An 18,124-nucleotide genomic window follows, 5' to 3' on the forward strand; every position below is an offset into this window, starting at 1 on the left:
GAAGTATGGAAGCATGGGCTTGGAATCCCAGTGCTGAAAAGGCAGAGACAGGAGAAGTCGGGGCCTTTCCAGCCAGCCATTCTAGCCAATTTTCGAGCTTCAGGCCAATGAGAGAGCCTGTTCCAAATGTGGTGGATGGCATTCTTGAGAATGACACCTGAGACTGTACTATGGCCTTCACGTGCACATGGACATACATTTGCACACAGACTTACATACATATGCAAAAGTATACATACAAACACACATGTACACAAATGTGCATACATGCATAAAAAGTACATTGTCGAATAAGCAAATGACAACATATCTTGGTGTGGATGTGGGGGAAAGTAAACAGCTTATACAATGCTTGTGGGAGTGCAAACCAGTACAACCACTATGGAAATCAGTGTCGAGGTCCTCAAAAAACTGAAAATAGATCTACCACATGACCCAGCTATACCACTCTTGGACATATACCCAAAGGATTCTATAACCTATTACAGAGATACTCATCCATCTATATTCATTGCTGCTTTACTCACAATAGCCAGGAAATGGAAACAGCCACGACATCCATCAATTGATGATTTGATAATGAAAATGTGGTACACAATGGAATATTATTCAGCTGTTAAAAAAATGAGATTGACAGGTAAATGGATGGAGTTGAAAATAATCATTCTGAATGAGGCAACCCAGGCACAGAAAGATAAACATTGGATGTTTCTTATCATTTCTGGATATTAGCTTTGAACCTTTTTTTTTTTGAAACAGGGTTTCTCTGTGTAGTTTTGGTGCCTGTCCTGCATCTCACTCTGTAGACCAGGTTGGCCTTGAACTCAGAGATGAGTTCACTTGAACTCACTGTCTCTGCCTCCTGGGTGCTGGGATTAAAGGCATGCACCATGGCTAGCTTTGAACCTTTAGATAGGTATAGTCCATTTGGAATACCCACAGAGGTCAGGAATTTAGTAAGGAGCCATTAGGAGGGCCTTTCAAGAGAAGGGAGATAGAACACAGTGGTATTAAATGTTAAAGGTGTATAATGGAACAAGAAGCATTAAATTGGAGTGGAACATGGGAGCGGAGGGTAGAGGATAGAATATGGGAAGGATAACTAACATTAAATGCCGTATGAAAAAGCCATATGGAAACTTATCACAATAGAAGCATCATAAGATATATACATACACATTAATATAAAGTTTTATTGGAGTTATCCTAAATGGAGGTACAATACCCCAAATAGACATCTCATTTTGTTAACAAACAAAATCCCCAGTACCAGGAATAGGTTACCTCTTTTTGAGTTGCTGGCCAATGGGGGGCCACATAGACCTTCCCCAGAATAATAGACTATTCCCAGTACTCTTGACTACCCTCCAGAACTTGATGATTAAGACTGTTACAGACATTGCATATTTGAGTTACAAAGCATGGAGAAATCAAGGTGGTACTCACCTGGAACCTTCATCCCTATTGGCTGGCTTGTATGGCACTGGAAGGTGCTATGCATACTGCTAGGAGAGAAAAATAACCCACAGTACCACCCATCTGTGAATACTGAAAGCTATAAGGACTAGTCTAATCAGATATGCCCTCTGGTGTGATGGTGGCACAAGTGTTATGAGGTAACTAACCACTTTCTGATCGGATCTAAGGCCTGCTCCATGAGAGGGAACCCATACCTGACACTATTAAAGGGCCCAAATCCTGTGGCTAGATAGGTCTTAGGCCCCAGGGGAGAAACCATACTATTATTCTGCTGAATGAACACACTATTAAAACAATTCCTAGTGACACTTTTTAGCTATACCCAACAGATCAAAGCGTCTCTCAACTCTCATCAGAGAAGCTTCTCTTTACAGTAGATATCAGTTAACACACAGAGATTTCTGGCTGGCCAATGTGCAGAGAATAAGAGACTGTGTGGTGCTAAGCACTAAATGGGATCTCTCTCTCTCTCTCTCTCTCTCTCTCTCTCTCTCTCTCTCTCTCTCTCTCTCTCACACACACACACACACACACACACAGCTCAGGGATCTTTGTGGAAGCAGTGAACGGAATCAGTGTAAGAGCTAGAGGTGGTTGATAACATCAAGGAAACTTTTCTAGACACAATAGAGCAGTTGGACATAGGGACTCACAGTGATTGTGACAGCCTGCACAAGCTCCAGCCAGACAAAATCCCAGGACAAAGATGGGAAGAGGGGCACAACATCCCACCACTAGCTGAGGAGAGAGTCAGTTTTCTTTAACGATGTGACACCTGGTAGGTTGACCACACACCAGTTCAGACCCCACTACTGAGACTAGCTGAGCAACACAAACTGAATTTGATGGAGAAAGAAGAGGAAGAAGAGGAAGAGGAAGAGGAAGAAGAGGAAGAGGAGGAGAAAGAAATAGAAGAGGGACTCAAAATCGAGTGGGAAGGGATGGGGTAGTGAAGAGTGGTTATGGGAAGAGTTGGGGGAGGGAGGGTGAATACGTCCAAAATACATTGCATGAAATTCTCAAAGAATTAATAAAAACATGGTTTAAACAAGTACATTATCTATTTGTATGAAATGTCCTTATGGAGCTGAGTGGATGTGGGGCGTGTAAGAACACTTTCTCTGGCAGCATGAGTACTTGAGGTCTAATAGCACGTAAAAAGCCAGGCATGGCCATCACACATGTAAGCCCAGCATTGAGGAGAAGAAACGGGGGGGGGGCGGGGGAGGGGGGGTGTCCCAAGAGCTTGCTAGCAAGTCACCTTAGATGAAACCGCATGTGGCCAGTTCAGTGAGAGACCCTGTCTAAAAAATCAGGAAGATATCAAGGTCTTCCTCTGGCTTCCCCTCTTGCATGCTTGGGTGCTCACCCCTACCCTCATGTGGATGCGCCACAGAAATGCATTCAGTCACACAAAAAGAAAATGACTTCATGAAAGTCAATACTGTGTACAATGAATATATACCAAGAAACATTAAATTTACTAAAATACTAAAAATGAGCCTGGGGATATAGCTAAGTTGTAGAATACTTCCCTAACATGCACGAGGCTCTGGGTTTGATCCCCAGCAACACATTACACAACAACAAAAATGACAAAAATGACTCCCTCAAAAATGGCTGTGGTGGCCATGCCTGTATATGCCATCACTAGGAGTAGAGGCAGGAGGATCAGAAGTTCAAGGTCATCTTCAGCTATATAGCAGGTTCAAAGTCAGCCTGGGATACATGAAAAGAAAAGTTAGAAGATGAGCAGATTATATATAATGAACTAAAATTAGTCCAAACCAAATGAAAAAAAATACATGAATCAGTCCAAGAATCTGAAATGATGGAAACCCTGTAAGTCTTATTAAAATTTGGAATGTTGTTCTCTGATAAAGATGTGCTGCCAATGACTAGCAAACTACCTACAATTGTACATTGCATCTGTACATTGCATGTGTTGATCAAATAAGTTCATTCTAAACTACATTTCTTTATTTCCTTAGTATTGACTGATTATTGACTGAAATACAGAAATCTATAGATTTCATCTTATACCTGGAGACTGCATTTCTCTCAATACTTTATGTTGCATCCTGCATTCATATACACATAAAACACACATATTCACATGCACATACACACATGTACACATGAATACATATGTAAAACAGATTCTCACAAAGTTTTTGCAAATTTAAAGCATAAAAGAGAAAGTTGTACACTACCTCTATACATACCATTCAAACACCACACTCAGCACACTGGGAAAATAAGCCTGAAGCTTATACAACTTGGAGATACTGCTTTAAGAAAGAAGTATGAAATTGTAAATACAAACTTAGATACATCAGTTAATTTTTATTCACAATGAAGCTCATTATAATGCATTACATTTTTTTCATTAAAAAAAATTGAGCCAGATGTGGTGGGGCACACCTTTAATCCCAGCACTTGGGAGGCAGAGACAGGCAGATCTCTGTGAGTTCGAGGCCAGCCTGGTCTACAAAGTGAGTTCCAAGACAGCCAGAACTACATAGTGAGATTCTGTCTCAAAAAATATTGATTAAAATATAATTACATCATTTACCCTTCCCTTTCCTCCCTTTAACCCTTCCCATGTCCCCTCCCTCCAGTTACTTCCATGTCCTATTCCTCGCTCCCCCTCAAATTAATGAACTCTTTTCCTTGATTATTATTGTTACATATATAGGTACAAATATATAGATACAAATTGCTGGTTAAAAAACCACCATAAAATGCCACAAAACCTACAAAAATATACATCTCTTATTTTGCATTTGTTGGTTACTCTTTTTTTTTCTTGAGCTGAGGATCGAACCCAGGGCCTTGAAGGTTACTCTTCTTTGTTTCATATAAAAAGAATTGCAAAATATCATTTGATAATTTTTAGTTATTGATAACAGATATACAAATAATGAAATTCATATGTGAGTATGTGCTATAAATTACATATATGTGTTTCATGAAGGCAGGGACTACAATGAATTCTTTTCAATCAACTTCTATTTTTAAAAAAGCAAAAAATAGCCGGGCGGTGGTGGCGCACGCCTTTAATCCCAGCACTCGGGAGGCAGAGCCAGGCGGATCTCTGTGAGTTCGAGGCCAGCCTGGTCTACAGAGTGAGATCCAGGAAAGGCGCAAAGCTACACAGAGAAACCCTGTCTCGAAAAACCAAAAAAAAAAAAAAAAAAAAAAAAAAAGCAAAAAATATAGTTCATGCATAATTAGTTTCAAAGTCAGCTAGTAATATGAGAGCCAAATATAGACAAAAGATCTGAATATCTATTGAGTTGCAAGTAAACATGCAATGTAGAATGTTGTATTAAAAAAGTAGAATAATATTTATGTGTAACTGAACGACCTGTGATATATGATAAGGAGATCATTCAACTTATTGTCGTTTTATTATTTTATATATTTTTCTTTTTATTTATTCTTCTCTCATATAATACATCTTGACCACAGCCTCCTCTCCATCTACTCCTCCCAGTTGCCCCCTACCTCCCCTCTCCCCCAGATCCACTGCTCTGCTCTTTCCCATCCAAAACAGAGAACGTTTTTCAAAAAAATAAATTAGTATACTTTGCTTAATTTTTGTTTTGTTTTGTTTTTTGAGACAGGGTTTCTCCGTGTAACAGCCCTGGCTGTCCTGGAACTCACAAGAGATCCATCTGACTCTGCCTTCTGAGTGCTGGGATTAAAGATGTGTGCCACCACCGCCCAGCACTTTCCTTAACTTTTAAGTTATGAACTTGGTACTGGTTTCATATGGCAGTTTTATACACATAGGTTATTATACTTTGTTCTTATTCACTGTTTCCTCACTGTCCTCTCCCATTCCTCTTGTTCTCCATGGTTAGTGGTCCTCTTCTTTCTCCCTTCTCTTTCCATGCCATATGCATCTCATTTCCCTCACCCTTTTATGGTTCATTTCGCCTCCATGCCCCCGCGCACAATTTGCAATCTTGGTGGTGTAATATGGGCTAAACATGTAGTATCTGTCTTTTTGAGGTTGGCATATTTCACTCAATATAATGATTTCTAATTTTGCCCTTATTTTTGAAAATGCCATGGTTTATTTTGTTTTTCTTTCCAGCTGAAACATTTTCTACTAGGTGCACATACTAAATTTTCTTTAACCATAGAACCTACGAGGGGTTGACTTCCTTAGCTATTGTGAATAGAGTGGCAAAAGAATGGATATGAAAATATCCTTGGATATTTGTCCAGGTATAATATAGCTGGGTAATATGATAGTTTTATTTCCAGGTTTCTAAAGAATAAGCTTTATTTTATGTATATGGGTGTCTTGCCTGCAAGTATATCACAGCCCAGAAGAGGACATCAGATTCCCTGGAACAGGAGTTACAGACAGCTGTGAGCTGCCATGTGGGTGCTTGGGATTGAACCTGGGTCCTCTGGAAGAGAAGCAAGTGCTCTTAACTACTGAGCCATCTCTCCAGCCTCTAATTTCTAGCTATTGAAAAACCTTCATACTCCCACTGGCATTGCTATGGCTTTTTCTTTTTCCCACGCCACAGTAACATCTCTTGCCTTTGTTTTTGTTTTTGTTTTTGTTTTTTTGTTTTTTTGTTTTTTTTTTGAGGCCTTCCGACTAGGATGAAACAAGGTCGCAAAACAGTTCTAATTGGCTACCTTTTTTGATTGATAATTTTTTTAAATTTCTAAAATTAATCATTTTCCCCTTCCCTTTCCATTTATGACACCTCAACAATATAGATGCCTAACCCAGACCTGAAGGACAACACCAGAAGACACACTAAAGAGGGAAAATCTCACAGGCTCACCCCTAGACAAAGAACTACAAACAACTAACAACTACTGAGAAAGGGAGAATTAGTCTTCCTCAGGGATGAGCTCCTAAGTAGTCACCCCTGAAATAATATACATTGAGAACTTTAAATCATTAATTATGGATACCGAATAGCGCTGTTTAGGTGGTTCTATCTCCAACACAAAAAAAGAGTCATTTTCAAGATATATACCTTAAATAGAATGTATCTCCCAATTCTATTTAACTGTGTTTCATGCATAATGATGATGAAGAACATCAGCACATAAGAATACACATAATACATTCATACTAACATTTGGCTTAAAATGTACCCTGGTTTTTAACAGGGGGTTCTAACTGACTAACTTTTTTCCCCAGTATCAGAGCTTTATTAGGAGGAGGTGGGGCAGAAGAACCAGGTCTGGGGGAGACGCATGTGCAGAGAGTAGAGAGAGAGAGAGAGACAGAGAGACAGAGAGAGATAGAAAGAGAGAGAGACAGAGAGAGACAGACAGAGACAGAGACAGAGAAGAGGTAGTGTGGGGGGAGAGAGAACAGAGAAAGCTGACTAACTTTTAAAAACAGTTTTTTAAATACTTTTTGCTATTTTACTTGTTTTGACAACTGTCAATTCAGATCATTAATCCATTCAACAGTTCATAATTTGATTTTCTGTGTGTATTTAATTTTCCAGGTTTTAGAAATGTATTCTTTATCCTCTATCTGGGGTATTTGGATTGTAATTCTAGGTATTAATCCCATGTCTGATGTAATCCCCCCCTAATTTCTTTCATGGCAAGTTAATTATTGATATATAGAAAAGTTACTGATATGCATGTATTGTTTTTTGTAATCGCTAATTTGCTGAATGTGTGTGTCTTGTCCAAGTTTTGTGACTGAGTGTTTAGGGTCTTTTAAGTATAAGATCATATCTTCTTTGGATATGTACAATTTGACATCTTCATTTCCTATTTCTTTTCTTATCTTTTTTTTCTTTGTTGTAGCTAAACCACCAAGCCCATATTCAATACAGTAAAGAGAGTGAGCACCCTCGTCTCATTCTGGCTTTTAGAGAAAATACTTTCAGTTTCTCCCTAGTTAGCATAGTATTTGCTGTAAGTTTGCCATATATAGTCTTTATTATGTTGAGATGTGTTTCTTCTATTTCATCTTTCTGAGGGCTTTTATTGTAGAACAGTGTTGAACTTTGTCAGTCTCTGTTTAGTGACATGATCACGTGATTTCTCTCCCTAAGTCTATTTATGTACTGAGTTAAATTTATTGTCTGCATATATTGAGCCCACCATACAGCTCTGCAATGAAACCAACTTGGTCATGGTTATCCTATCATGATCACATTAATGTAGTCATGAATCAATTTGCTAGGAATTTATTGAGAATTTGTCCTTGTGTTTATTGATATTTGGAACTGGTACATAGTTTTCATTTTCTTGTCTTTATCTGGTTTTGATTACAGAGTAACACTGACTTTACAGAATGAGTTTCATAGTGTGTCTTCTGTTTCTATTTTGTGAAGCAGTCTGAGGAATGTTGATAATTAACTCCCTAAAGGTTTGAAAGAAGTGGTACTCTGGCTGGCCATGAGCTTTTATTTTTTCCTATGTAAGCTTTTAGTATGACTTCAGTATCATAGTATTGTGTTTCATTTTCTATTGCTGTGAAAAAACACTGACCAAAAGCAATCTGGGGAGGAAAGGGTTTATTTCATCTTACAGCTTGTAGTCCATCATGAAGGAAAGTTGAGGCAGGAACTCAAGGCAGGAACCTGGAGGCAGGAACTAAACAGAAGCCACAGAGGAATGCTGCTTACTGGCTGGCTCTCCATGGCTTGCTCAGCCTGCTTTCTTATAGAACCCAGGACCACCTTTCCGGGGATGGCACTGCCCATAATGGTCTGAGTTCTCCCACATCAAGCACTAATTAAGAAAATGCACCACCAACTGTTAAAAAAAGAAACAAATGGAGAAATACATGGGTAAAATAGGAAGAAAAAAAGCAAACAAAAAGAGTTGGAGAAACTTCTTTCTCAAACCTCAAAACTTGTCTACTGCCAATATATGGCCAGGGGATGAGAGTCAGTTGAGCGTGTGAGCCTTTGTCTTTGCTATGGATTATGCTGGGGTTGAGCCTGTATTGAACATGTGTATGATGTCCACTAGAGCTGTCTTCATCTTATATCGTTTCCCTGTTTTACATACCAAGGGCCACTGCTGGCCATATTTAGCTCTGCAGTGTGTGGGCTAGGCAGGTTCTCTGACCCTCTCAAAGCTCCCTCGATCACATCTTCTGGTGTGACTCATGTTCCAGCTGGGGACTGTCTCCCAAGTGTGATGGGAACCTGAAAAGCAACCACAGTACTGAGATGCATACGGGCTGGGGACCTGTCTTTATAACTCAGTATCTCCTAAGTTGCATATGCTCTTCAGAGTTGTCAGGCTCTGTATCAGCAAAGAGTGGAAAGATGGCTCAAGAAGATGATGCACTTGCTGACCTCAGACTCAGGGCTACCAAATGTCACTGTTTTCTTCAGTTTATGAGCTCTGCTCCAGGCCGCTGGGGGCTGGGTTACATACTTCACTGCCTAAGCTGAACCATCTGCAGCTTGCACTTTTGTTTGGTAATGCTGAGCCTGTCCCCTACTTCCCACAGCTACCTCTCAGGGCTGTATCATACCCTGGGGTTCCCTGGCTCATGGCTGTTCTCTCTTCTCAGTCTCCCCACCGGGGGCAGGGCTCATTCTTAAATGGCATGCTTTTTCAAGGTTACCGGTATCTCAGCGCTGTCCTTTGAACCATATAGATTGGTGAGATGAGATCTCTCTCCATTGCTAACTCATCTGCTGGAGGAAACACTGTGTCACCCAAAGTCTCAACATGACTCGAGGCTCGTGAGTTCTGTGGACTTGCTTCCAGAATAGTCCTACCAATGGAATTGCTCCAGGGTCACCTGCTTTACCGTCCAGAGCATCTGCTTCCTTTCTCCTATTTGGCAAGTAGCCCAGATGGAGCTGCATTCTGTTTGCCTTACTGGGTTGCCCATCCTTTTCTTTGCATTCTTCGGATACCCTACTATTACCTCTGAGGGTTTCTGAAGCTTGTCCGCTCTGTGGAATAAAGTCTTTGCTTTCTTATGAGACTTGTACTTAGCCAGGCCATGCAGAAACAATTTTTGGCCTTCCTTATTACCCAAAAGTCTAGTGGTATTGTAACTGTATATGAAAAGTAAGAGTTAAATGTCATATCATGTAAGAATTCTTATTTGAAATCATTTGTGTGTTTGAGGAGTTACTTATATTGCTTTCCATGAGGAAAGGTTTTGAGAAACAGTGACATCAGCCAAGTTGTAAGCCTGTGGAGATTACATATACAGATATCAAGAAAACATTATTGCTGTGCTAAAATACACGAGAGAGAGAGGGGGGGGGGAACAATCTCATTGGGTTAAGCAGATCTAAGAATTTGGAATGAGAAATGGCAGTTTGAGGAAGTGTTAAGAGAAAATGAGAAATTAATAGAAAAATGGTCTGATATGGTTGTCAAGACCAAAATTTCTGCATCTGTACCTCACCCTTGTTAGTCTCTGAATGAATGAATGTCTATGCCTTACAAGGATATCTTAAAAAGTCTAAAGAAGCTTGGTGTCGTGGCACACACCTTTGGGAGGCAGAAGCAGGTGGATCTCTGTGAATTTGAGGCCAGCTTGGTCTACAGAGTGGGTTCTAGAACAGCCAGGGCTACACAGAAAAATCCTGTCTTGAAAAAAAAAAGCCTAAAGAAAGTCACCTCTACCATGCTTTTGCAGTCCTCATTTAGGGACATGTTGTAGAATCTCAAATTCCTTTGGGCAAAAACCAAATAAATTCGGGGATGCCCATCAGGGGAGGCAAGGTTTTATAGCTGTTTTTCAGTTTCTTATATTCATAAATACAGCCTGCTTAGTCAGTATAATGTTACTTGTATGTATGTTTTTAGGGCTGACCATTTGGCACTGGACAACCAATTGGTGTGCTCTTCTCTCTTTTTAAAGGAAGATTCTACAGTAGTAGTTTTCATATGAATTTTTTGAAAGGTCTTTAGCATTATTTATTCCTCCCCACACTCCTTCCTCTAACCTGCTCTCCTCTCCCCCACTCCAATTATTGTGGAGGATTGTCTTAGTTAATTCAATTAATGTAGGAAGACCCATCCTACTTTAGGTAGCACCATTCCCTAGGCAGGGGTCCTGAACTGTGTAAGAGTGGAGAGATTGAGCTGAGTGCACTTGAGCCTGCATGCATTCATTTCTCTCTGCTCTTGACTATGGCTGTGTGTGATATGACCAGTTCTCTCAAGTTTCTGCTGCCATGACTTCCCTCTTAATGGACCTCAACCTGGAGTGAGCTAAACCTGTTCTTTCCTAAGTTGCCTGTTGTAAGGGTGTTTTATCATAGCGATAGAAATTGACTCTAATGGAATGTCCTGTTTCATTCTTGATGCCATATTTCTCTCTCTCTCTCTCTCTCTCTCTCTCTCTCTCTCTCTCTCTCTCTCTCCTTCCTTCCTTTCCTCCCCCTTTCATCCTTCAAAATTTTGTTAAATGTTTATCCATTTCATTGATATTTCTAAAAACCAGTCTTTTACTTTTGTGATATTCTTTGGTCTTCTATTTTCAATCTTATCAGTTTCTGATCCATTCTTTATCATGTCTCTCCTTCTTCATTTCTATTCATTTTGTTCCCTTAAAAAGGACTCTTTAAATATAAGACTGTTATTGACTTAGGGCCTACAATTTAAAAGTTTTATATATATATATATATATATATATATATATATATATATATATATATATATATATATATATATATCTGTGCTGATATCGCTCCCACCAACATGGTGAATGTTCCTAAGACCCGCCGGACATTCTGCAAGAAATGTGGCAAGCACCAACCCCACAAAGTGACCCAGTACAAAAAGGGCAAGGATTCTTTGTATGCCCAGGGAAAGCGGCACTGTGACAGGAAACAGAGCGGCTATGGTGGGCAGACTAAGCCTATTTTCAGCAAAAAGGCTAAAACTACAAAGAAGATTGTGCTGAGACTTGAGTGTGTTGAGCCCAACTGCAGATCAAAGAGGATGCTGGCCATTAAGAGATGCAAGCACTTTGAACTGGGAGGCGATAAGAAGAGAAAGGGCCAGGTGATCCAGTTCTAAGCTGATCTTGTTATGAAGACAATAAAATCATGAGGTTGTACTCTCCTCTTACAATTGCAGTTGGTTTTGGGGGAGGAAATAAACAAATTCTCTGAAAAAAAAGTTATATATATATTTTGATACTTCATGTTTATCAGTGAATTATTTGGAAGGGTATGTTTAATGTCTAAGTGGATAAATCCTTACTGTCTTTTTTCTTCATTTCTTTTGGGGCACTGAGGCACTGAACCTCAACCCTCATGCATAAAAGGTAAGCTTTCTATGAATTCAGGTTATAGCCCCAGCCTCTTTTTTTTTGTCATTTTCCCATTTTTTCACTCTTAGTTTGATTTCATTATTACCAGAAAGCATGGTTTATGGTTGAAATTCTTTTTAAAAGCATTGAGATTGATTTATGACTTATAATATGTTCTTTGTAAATGTATGCTGTGAATGTTCTTATGAATGGGTAGTTTAAAATAATGACCATCAAGAGCAAAAAGAATCTTTGAGAGGTGTTACCTTCACTTAGGTGGAAGACTTATGGAATGTGTTCCCAGATCTATGCTCATAAACATCTCATTTGCCTGAAGACTGATCTGCACCTCTGTCTGACTTTGGTGCAACTACCAACACTAACTACTAAGGAGGGTTGGAGAAGTCTCATACATTAATGTTTCAGGAGGCAGTACCAATGAAATCAGCGTTGGCCATGAATTTTGGAAATACCTTTTAACTCATATCTAGCTTGCTGTTCTGTAATTTAAGATCAGTTTTGTATGCACAAAGTACCAAAGCAGAATATATCATTGCCAGGCAAGGTCTGCCAACCTATGTACCACAGAAGATCCAAAATGCATCAAATCTGGGCTCCAGTTTCACTGACTTTAAACTAAGAGTAATCGTGCATCTGTAGGAGGCTTCCTGGGGATTTCAATGATCTGTCACTGGAACATGCTTGCTGCATAGTGTTGTTTGAATGAGAATGGCCTCCATGGGCTCATATATTTGATTACTTTGTACCCAGTGGGAGGAGCTGTTTCAGAAGTATTAGATGTATCATTGTGGGAAGAGGTGTGTCACTGGGGATGGGCCTTGAGGTTTCAAAAGACTCATATCATTCCCAGTGTTCGAAGGTGCACTCCCCCACCTACTATTTGCAGATCAAGATGTGAGCTCTCAACAGTTTCTGTCACCATGACTTTGCCCCACAATCACAGACTCAAAGCCTCTGAAACTGTAAGCCAAATAGGCTTCTTTTATAAGTAGCCGTGATCATAATATTTTGTCACAGTAACAGAAAAGTAACTAAAACAGTGGTTTGAGTGAGATCTCCATAGTCTTGAACTTTTAAATACTAGGTCCCTAGTCGATGGCTCTTTGGAATATTTAGGAAGTATGGCCTTGTGGGAGGAAGTATATCACTGGACACAGGATTTGAGAATTTAAAGCAGTGGTTCTCAACCTTCCTAATGCTGTGACCCTTTAGTAAAGTTCCTCATGTTGTGGTGATCTCCAACCATAAAATTATTTCATTGCTACTTCATAACTGTAATTTTACTACTATTATGAGTCATAATGTAAATATCTAATATGCCACCCCAGAGGGTTGAGAACCACTTGTTTAAAGCCTCACACCATTCCCAGTGCTCTGTCTCTGCTTCCTGCTTATGTTTTCAGCTGCAAGGTCTCAGCTTCTGCTCTGGCTACCATGCCTGCAGTCTGCTGCCTCAGGTCTGTAGCATAGACTCTCTGGAACCATAAGCCCCCAAATAACTTCTTTCTCCTATAAGTTGCCTTGGTCATGATATTTCATCACAGCAACAGACATGTAACTGATACACTTGGTAACCTCAATAACATGATACATATGAAATTGCTTCAAATCATCTCAAGCCCTTCTCAATCATGGTCTCAGAACATTCTGCTTATTTGAAGTCCAAGCTAAGAGACATGTCTTAGTCTATGGGGCAGACGTTCTAACATCAGTATCAAAACAGATGGTAAAGGGCTGTTAATCTCCTCCCTAACTTCTCTCCATTGTTGCTTGATATACTTGCCCACACAGGACCCAGAGGTAGCCACATTAATCAGTAACCCCCACAGGCTGACCTTCTGACCTTAGTATCTCTATAAACTTTGACAAAGGAATCAAATATCTTGGCTGTGTTCTGAAAACAGAACTGCTCATGTAGGAGCCTACCAGAAGACACATCTGTCTGTGACCCTGGAGACAAACTAGAAGACCTTTGTCTCAGTTATGGACATGGAAATAGCCTTGCTACTCAGTTTTAGCCCCTCTCAGTCACGGGATTGGTTATGGCTGCATGCCTCCAAGTCCCTGCAGTGATTCAGTGCAACACTGTCAGGCACATGGAAGAAAGCACACCCATTTGTACATATAATAAGAGGACTAGTGACCCTTGTGTGAGTGCTGACCTGGGAACTGACCTGATATTCCCAGAAAAAAAAAATAAACCATAAGAGCTGCACCTGTGTGAAGACATTCTACAAAGTCAAATGACTGAATTTCATGACTATGGAGAGTTAAATGTTGCCGACCAGAACCAAATTATTTTGAGCTACTTTTAGCTTCTTTGAAAGCTGTTCATTGCCCACTCCATGTATTACCTAATACCTTTGTGACTATCAAAACTTTAAAATGTATTCTGAGCAAACCACTAGCTCCCAGCTACACAAAAGCTAAGAATGTCACCAGATATCATCCCAGGGCCATAGCAAGCTTGAACCTGTCTATCTGATGTGCCAATGAACTTCAAGTGTCTTGAGGTACAACTTTGTTCTGTTACCATAAAAAAAACCCTGCATGAAACTGTTACCACATTGGACTATTGTATTTGGGGTAACATGAATCTGTGTTCCCAGATTCATATTTGGCTCCAGAATAAACTCTTCTTTCCTTTGAGTTGAATGTTATGTTTTTGAGTCAAGAGGTTCAAGGTATTACTAGACAGTCTAACCCACTCTGATAACAGACAGGATCCCCATTTGGTAGATCAAAAAGCTATGTTAGTGTTCTCATTGCTGGGAAAAGCGTATCTGACAAAAAGGGTTTTGGAGGAGGAGGAGTTGATTGGGCTCACTGCTAGGAAGGTATGCGGTTGGGATTCTGCATCTCCTCATGGATTCATCACTTCTGGAACAAGGAAGGATGCAGAGAAAGGGGGGTGTTAGTCCTCAGTTGGCTTCCCCCTTTCCCCCTTGGAATTCAGTCCAGCCCCCCAAGCCTGAGCCCATGGGATGGTGAATCACACATTCACAGTGTGCTGTTTTGCTTTAGTTAATTCTCCCTTAAGGACTCCCTCACAGACACATCTAAATGCATGCTTCACTAATGTCCTAGCAATTTTCAAATCCAAAATAGTTGACAAAGAGGACTAATGACCATACTATTCCACTAACCACAGACCAAACTGTAAACTCAGCTGGAATATTGCTTATCATATAGTAGGACTAGGGTTTCTTGCCTCTATCTGTTGGCCTGAAGTCCTTAATTCTGAGAGACTTCTTTCTACGGCCCTCTCTATCTTCAAAACTAGCATGTTTTGAATCATTCTCTTGTGTTGCATTTCTTCCACTTACCCTTCTGTTGCTAAGACAATGAAATTCCTTTGAAACGGCTGTCCTGGTTTGGTCACACATTCCTGGGTAATCTTAAGGTTAGCTAACTCAGGTCTTAAATTACATCTGGAAAAGTCTGCCAAGGAATACCCATATTAATGTCTTATTGAGTAATCAGAGAATGGAAACTTTGTAGGGCAGTTTTAGCATCTTTCTCTTTAGCCTCATAAATTCATATCCATAGAAAATGGAAATTAGAAGGCATCCTCATTTAAAGTCCTCAGAGATTTTTCTCCATGGCATTATCAATTTAATGTCCATTTAGCTCTAATGTGCCCAAGTTTATCATCTCAGTCGTGAACATGAGATATGGTGAAAGGTCCCGGTCCATCTCTGAAGCATACCATGGAGAGCACAGTCCTTCTCTGTCTGTGCCGCCAGCGCTCTCAGCTTGCAGTGATGAGGTGTGTGTGTGTGTGTGTGTGTGTGTGTGTGTGTGTGTGTGTGTGTGTGTGAAGGTTAGAGGACAACTTGCATGACTTGCTTTTCTCTTTCTGTAACAAGGGATCCTAGGGATCTCCTTCATGTTGTTAGGTGGCAAGTGGCTCATCTACTGAGCTATCTCATTAGCCCCTATGTCCTTTTATTTGATGATTTTTTTTCAGATAGCACATTTTTGTGATGTGTATTGTTATCCATTCTGCAGATATCAGAGTATCATGCATTGCTATCTATTCTCAAATATCATGTCTCTTATTTGTAGTATATTTTCCATTTCTATTTAATTTAATTATAACTACTGATACCTTATAGCTTTAATCTGAATTTTTTTACTTGTGCTATCTTTATTTCTCTTTCCCCCCCTTGCCTTTCATTTATATCTTTTTGACTATTATACAGATATACTTAAATTTTATCAATTCAAAAACAATTTGTAAGAAATATAAGTATGGCTTCCAACAGAAGTGTAATCCCTGGTCTTGGTACCAACCTGTCATATATGAGTTTGCAATGAAAAAAAACCTTTCAAATTAAATAATTTGTAACCAGAACTTTAATCTCAAGGATCCTCCCAAACATTAAAAATGACAGCATTGGGGGAGAGGGGACACTTGCATACTAACTCCCAAACTCAGCTCCACAAGAACTTTCTAACTGGAAGGACAATAGTCTTTCGATATCTCAAATTTCCAAAGAAAGACTATTACAGAAGCTGTGTATTCATATACAGCAATCATATGAGGAACTTAGGCCCCAAACAATGGTTAAATGCCATTCAATTTGTTGGATTCTACATACTTTATAACTAGGCAACCTTTGCCCAGAGTGTACACTAGCTGGATTTTTCAACAACACTTGGTTGTAGTCAGTTTTATTTGTTGGCTTGTGTTCACAACAGCTTTTAAAGAGTGCTTAGTCATTCGCAGCTATGAAAGAAATTAAATCTCTGTTCAATGGCTGCCACTTTGGTTTCAGCATGTCACACTTTAGGCTGAGCAAGACTTAGGGATTTAGTTCAGTCTGTGAAATTAAAGTTCATAGCAAACCCAATCTTCCTTAAGGAAACATTTTTTTTTTTTTTCGAGACAGGGTTTCTCTGTGTAGCTTTGCGCCTTTCCTGGAACTCACTCTGTAGTCCAGGCTGGCCACGAACTCACAGAGGTCCTCCTGCCTCTGCCTCCCAAGTGCTGGGTTAAAGGCATGCATCACCACCACCCGGCAAGGAAACATTTTAAAGTAACAATATTTTATGTATTCTGTGCCTCATACAAACCATTTCAAACCATAAAGAATTATAGCCTATGTGGTTTCTGTTCCAAGAGACAAATCTGAGCAGCTAGAACATCTTAAAATGTACCAAGCTTACAAAATTTCAAACCAACTTTGAATTTTCTGTATACACTCCTGTTGAATGAAGTTGTTTTCTATATACCAGCTCTCTTATAAACTGTTCTTTTTCCTTTGACCTAGATGGGCTACCAGACCTAAAGAAGAATGTGGACAGCTGTGACTTATCTCCCAAGGCAGTGACCTCTCTCTTCTCTATCTGGATGAGGGAAAGGTTCCCAGGGGAGGAAGAACCTAGAGGAAGAGGACCCCAGGCCCAGAGTAGCCACTCTCCCTCTCAAGGACTGGCTCTATAGGCATCTCAGCAGCCTGCTGTGTTCAATGTTTGATATTCAAATTAAAATGGTGCTTGTTTGGAAGAACTCAGCAGAAGACTTAACTTTTTGTCATGAAATGTTTTTTTTTCTCCTACTGTGATTAATAGTTTTACTGGGTATAGTAGTCTAGTCTGGACTTGCATCTGTAACGGTGTCTTAGAGCTTATAGAACATCCATTCAAGCCCTTCTTGCTTTTAGAGTCTCCATTGAAAAATCAGGTATTATTTAATAGGCCTGCCTTTATATGTGACTTGGTCTTTTTGCCTTGCCATTTTTAATATATTTTCTTTGTTCAAAACATTTAGTGTTTTGATCATTATGTGTCACGGGGAATTTCTGTTCTTATCCTATCTGTTTCTTGTTCTGTGTGCCCCTTACACCTTGATAGACAATATTTTCCTTAGATTGGGGAAATTTTCTTCTATGATTTTGTTAAGAACATTTTCTGTGTCTTTGACCTGGGTTTCTTTTTCCTATGTTTGATATTTTCTTAGTGTCCCATATTTTCTGGGTGTTTTTTTGTTTTTATTTTTGTTTTTGCATGGATCCTCTTTAGATTTAACATTGTCTTTGACTGAGATATCCATTTCTTCTACCTTGTCTTCAAGATGTGAAATTCTCTCTTTTACTTCATTCAATCTGTTGGTGAGGTTTATCTTCCAGCCTTTTGTTTGGCTACCTGAGTTTTCCATTTTGAGTTTTAATCAGCTTGAGTTTTCTTTAGAGATTCTATTTCTTTGTTAAATTCTACTTTCATATCTTGAATTGTTTTCATTATTCCATACATGTGTTTGTGTTTTAATGGTCTTCATTGTAGCATGAATTACATATCCTCTTTAAGGTCCTTGAACATATTCATAATTGCTATTTTGAAGTCCTTATTTCTTTTGTAGTTAAAGTGGCT

At 39.5% G+C, this 18,124-nt stretch overlaps 2 protein-coding genes across 3 annotated transcripts in view; one reads left to right on the top strand and one right to left on the bottom strand.

The window, feature by feature from the left end:
• Foxr2 (forkhead box R2) overlaps window positions 1-18,124 on the bottom strand; it is a 91,453-nt gene that overhangs the window by 45,767 nt on the left and 27,562 nt on the right. The window contains exon 5 of one of the 2 annotated variants that reach the window (XR_013048291.1): window positions 6,698-8,244. The exons of the other annotated variant lie outside the window; for it this stretch is intronic. The gene's annotated coding sequence lies outside the window, so the exon portion shown is untranslated. Of the gene's footprint in view, window positions 1-6,697; window positions 8,245-18,124 lie in introns of those variants that run through there. 2 annotated transcript variants of the gene reach the window in all.
• On the top strand, window positions 11,161-11,595 carry LOC102920598 (large ribosomal subunit protein eL42-like). Its single transcript, XM_015988415.3, has one exon. It carries the CDS (start codon window positions 11,173-11,175, stop codon window positions 11,491-11,493), a length of 321 nt encoding a protein of 106 aa, XP_015843901.1. The 5' UTR covers window positions 11,161-11,172; the 3' UTR covers window positions 11,494-11,595.

This window comes from Peromyscus maniculatus, chromosome X (assembly GCF_049852395.1).
Source record: "Peromyscus maniculatus bairdii isolate BWxNUB_F1_BW_parent chromosome X, HU_Pman_BW_mat_3.1, whole genome shotgun sequence".
In the NCBI taxonomy this organism is placed as follows: domain Eukaryota; kingdom Metazoa; phylum Chordata; class Mammalia; order Rodentia; family Cricetidae; genus Peromyscus; species Peromyscus maniculatus.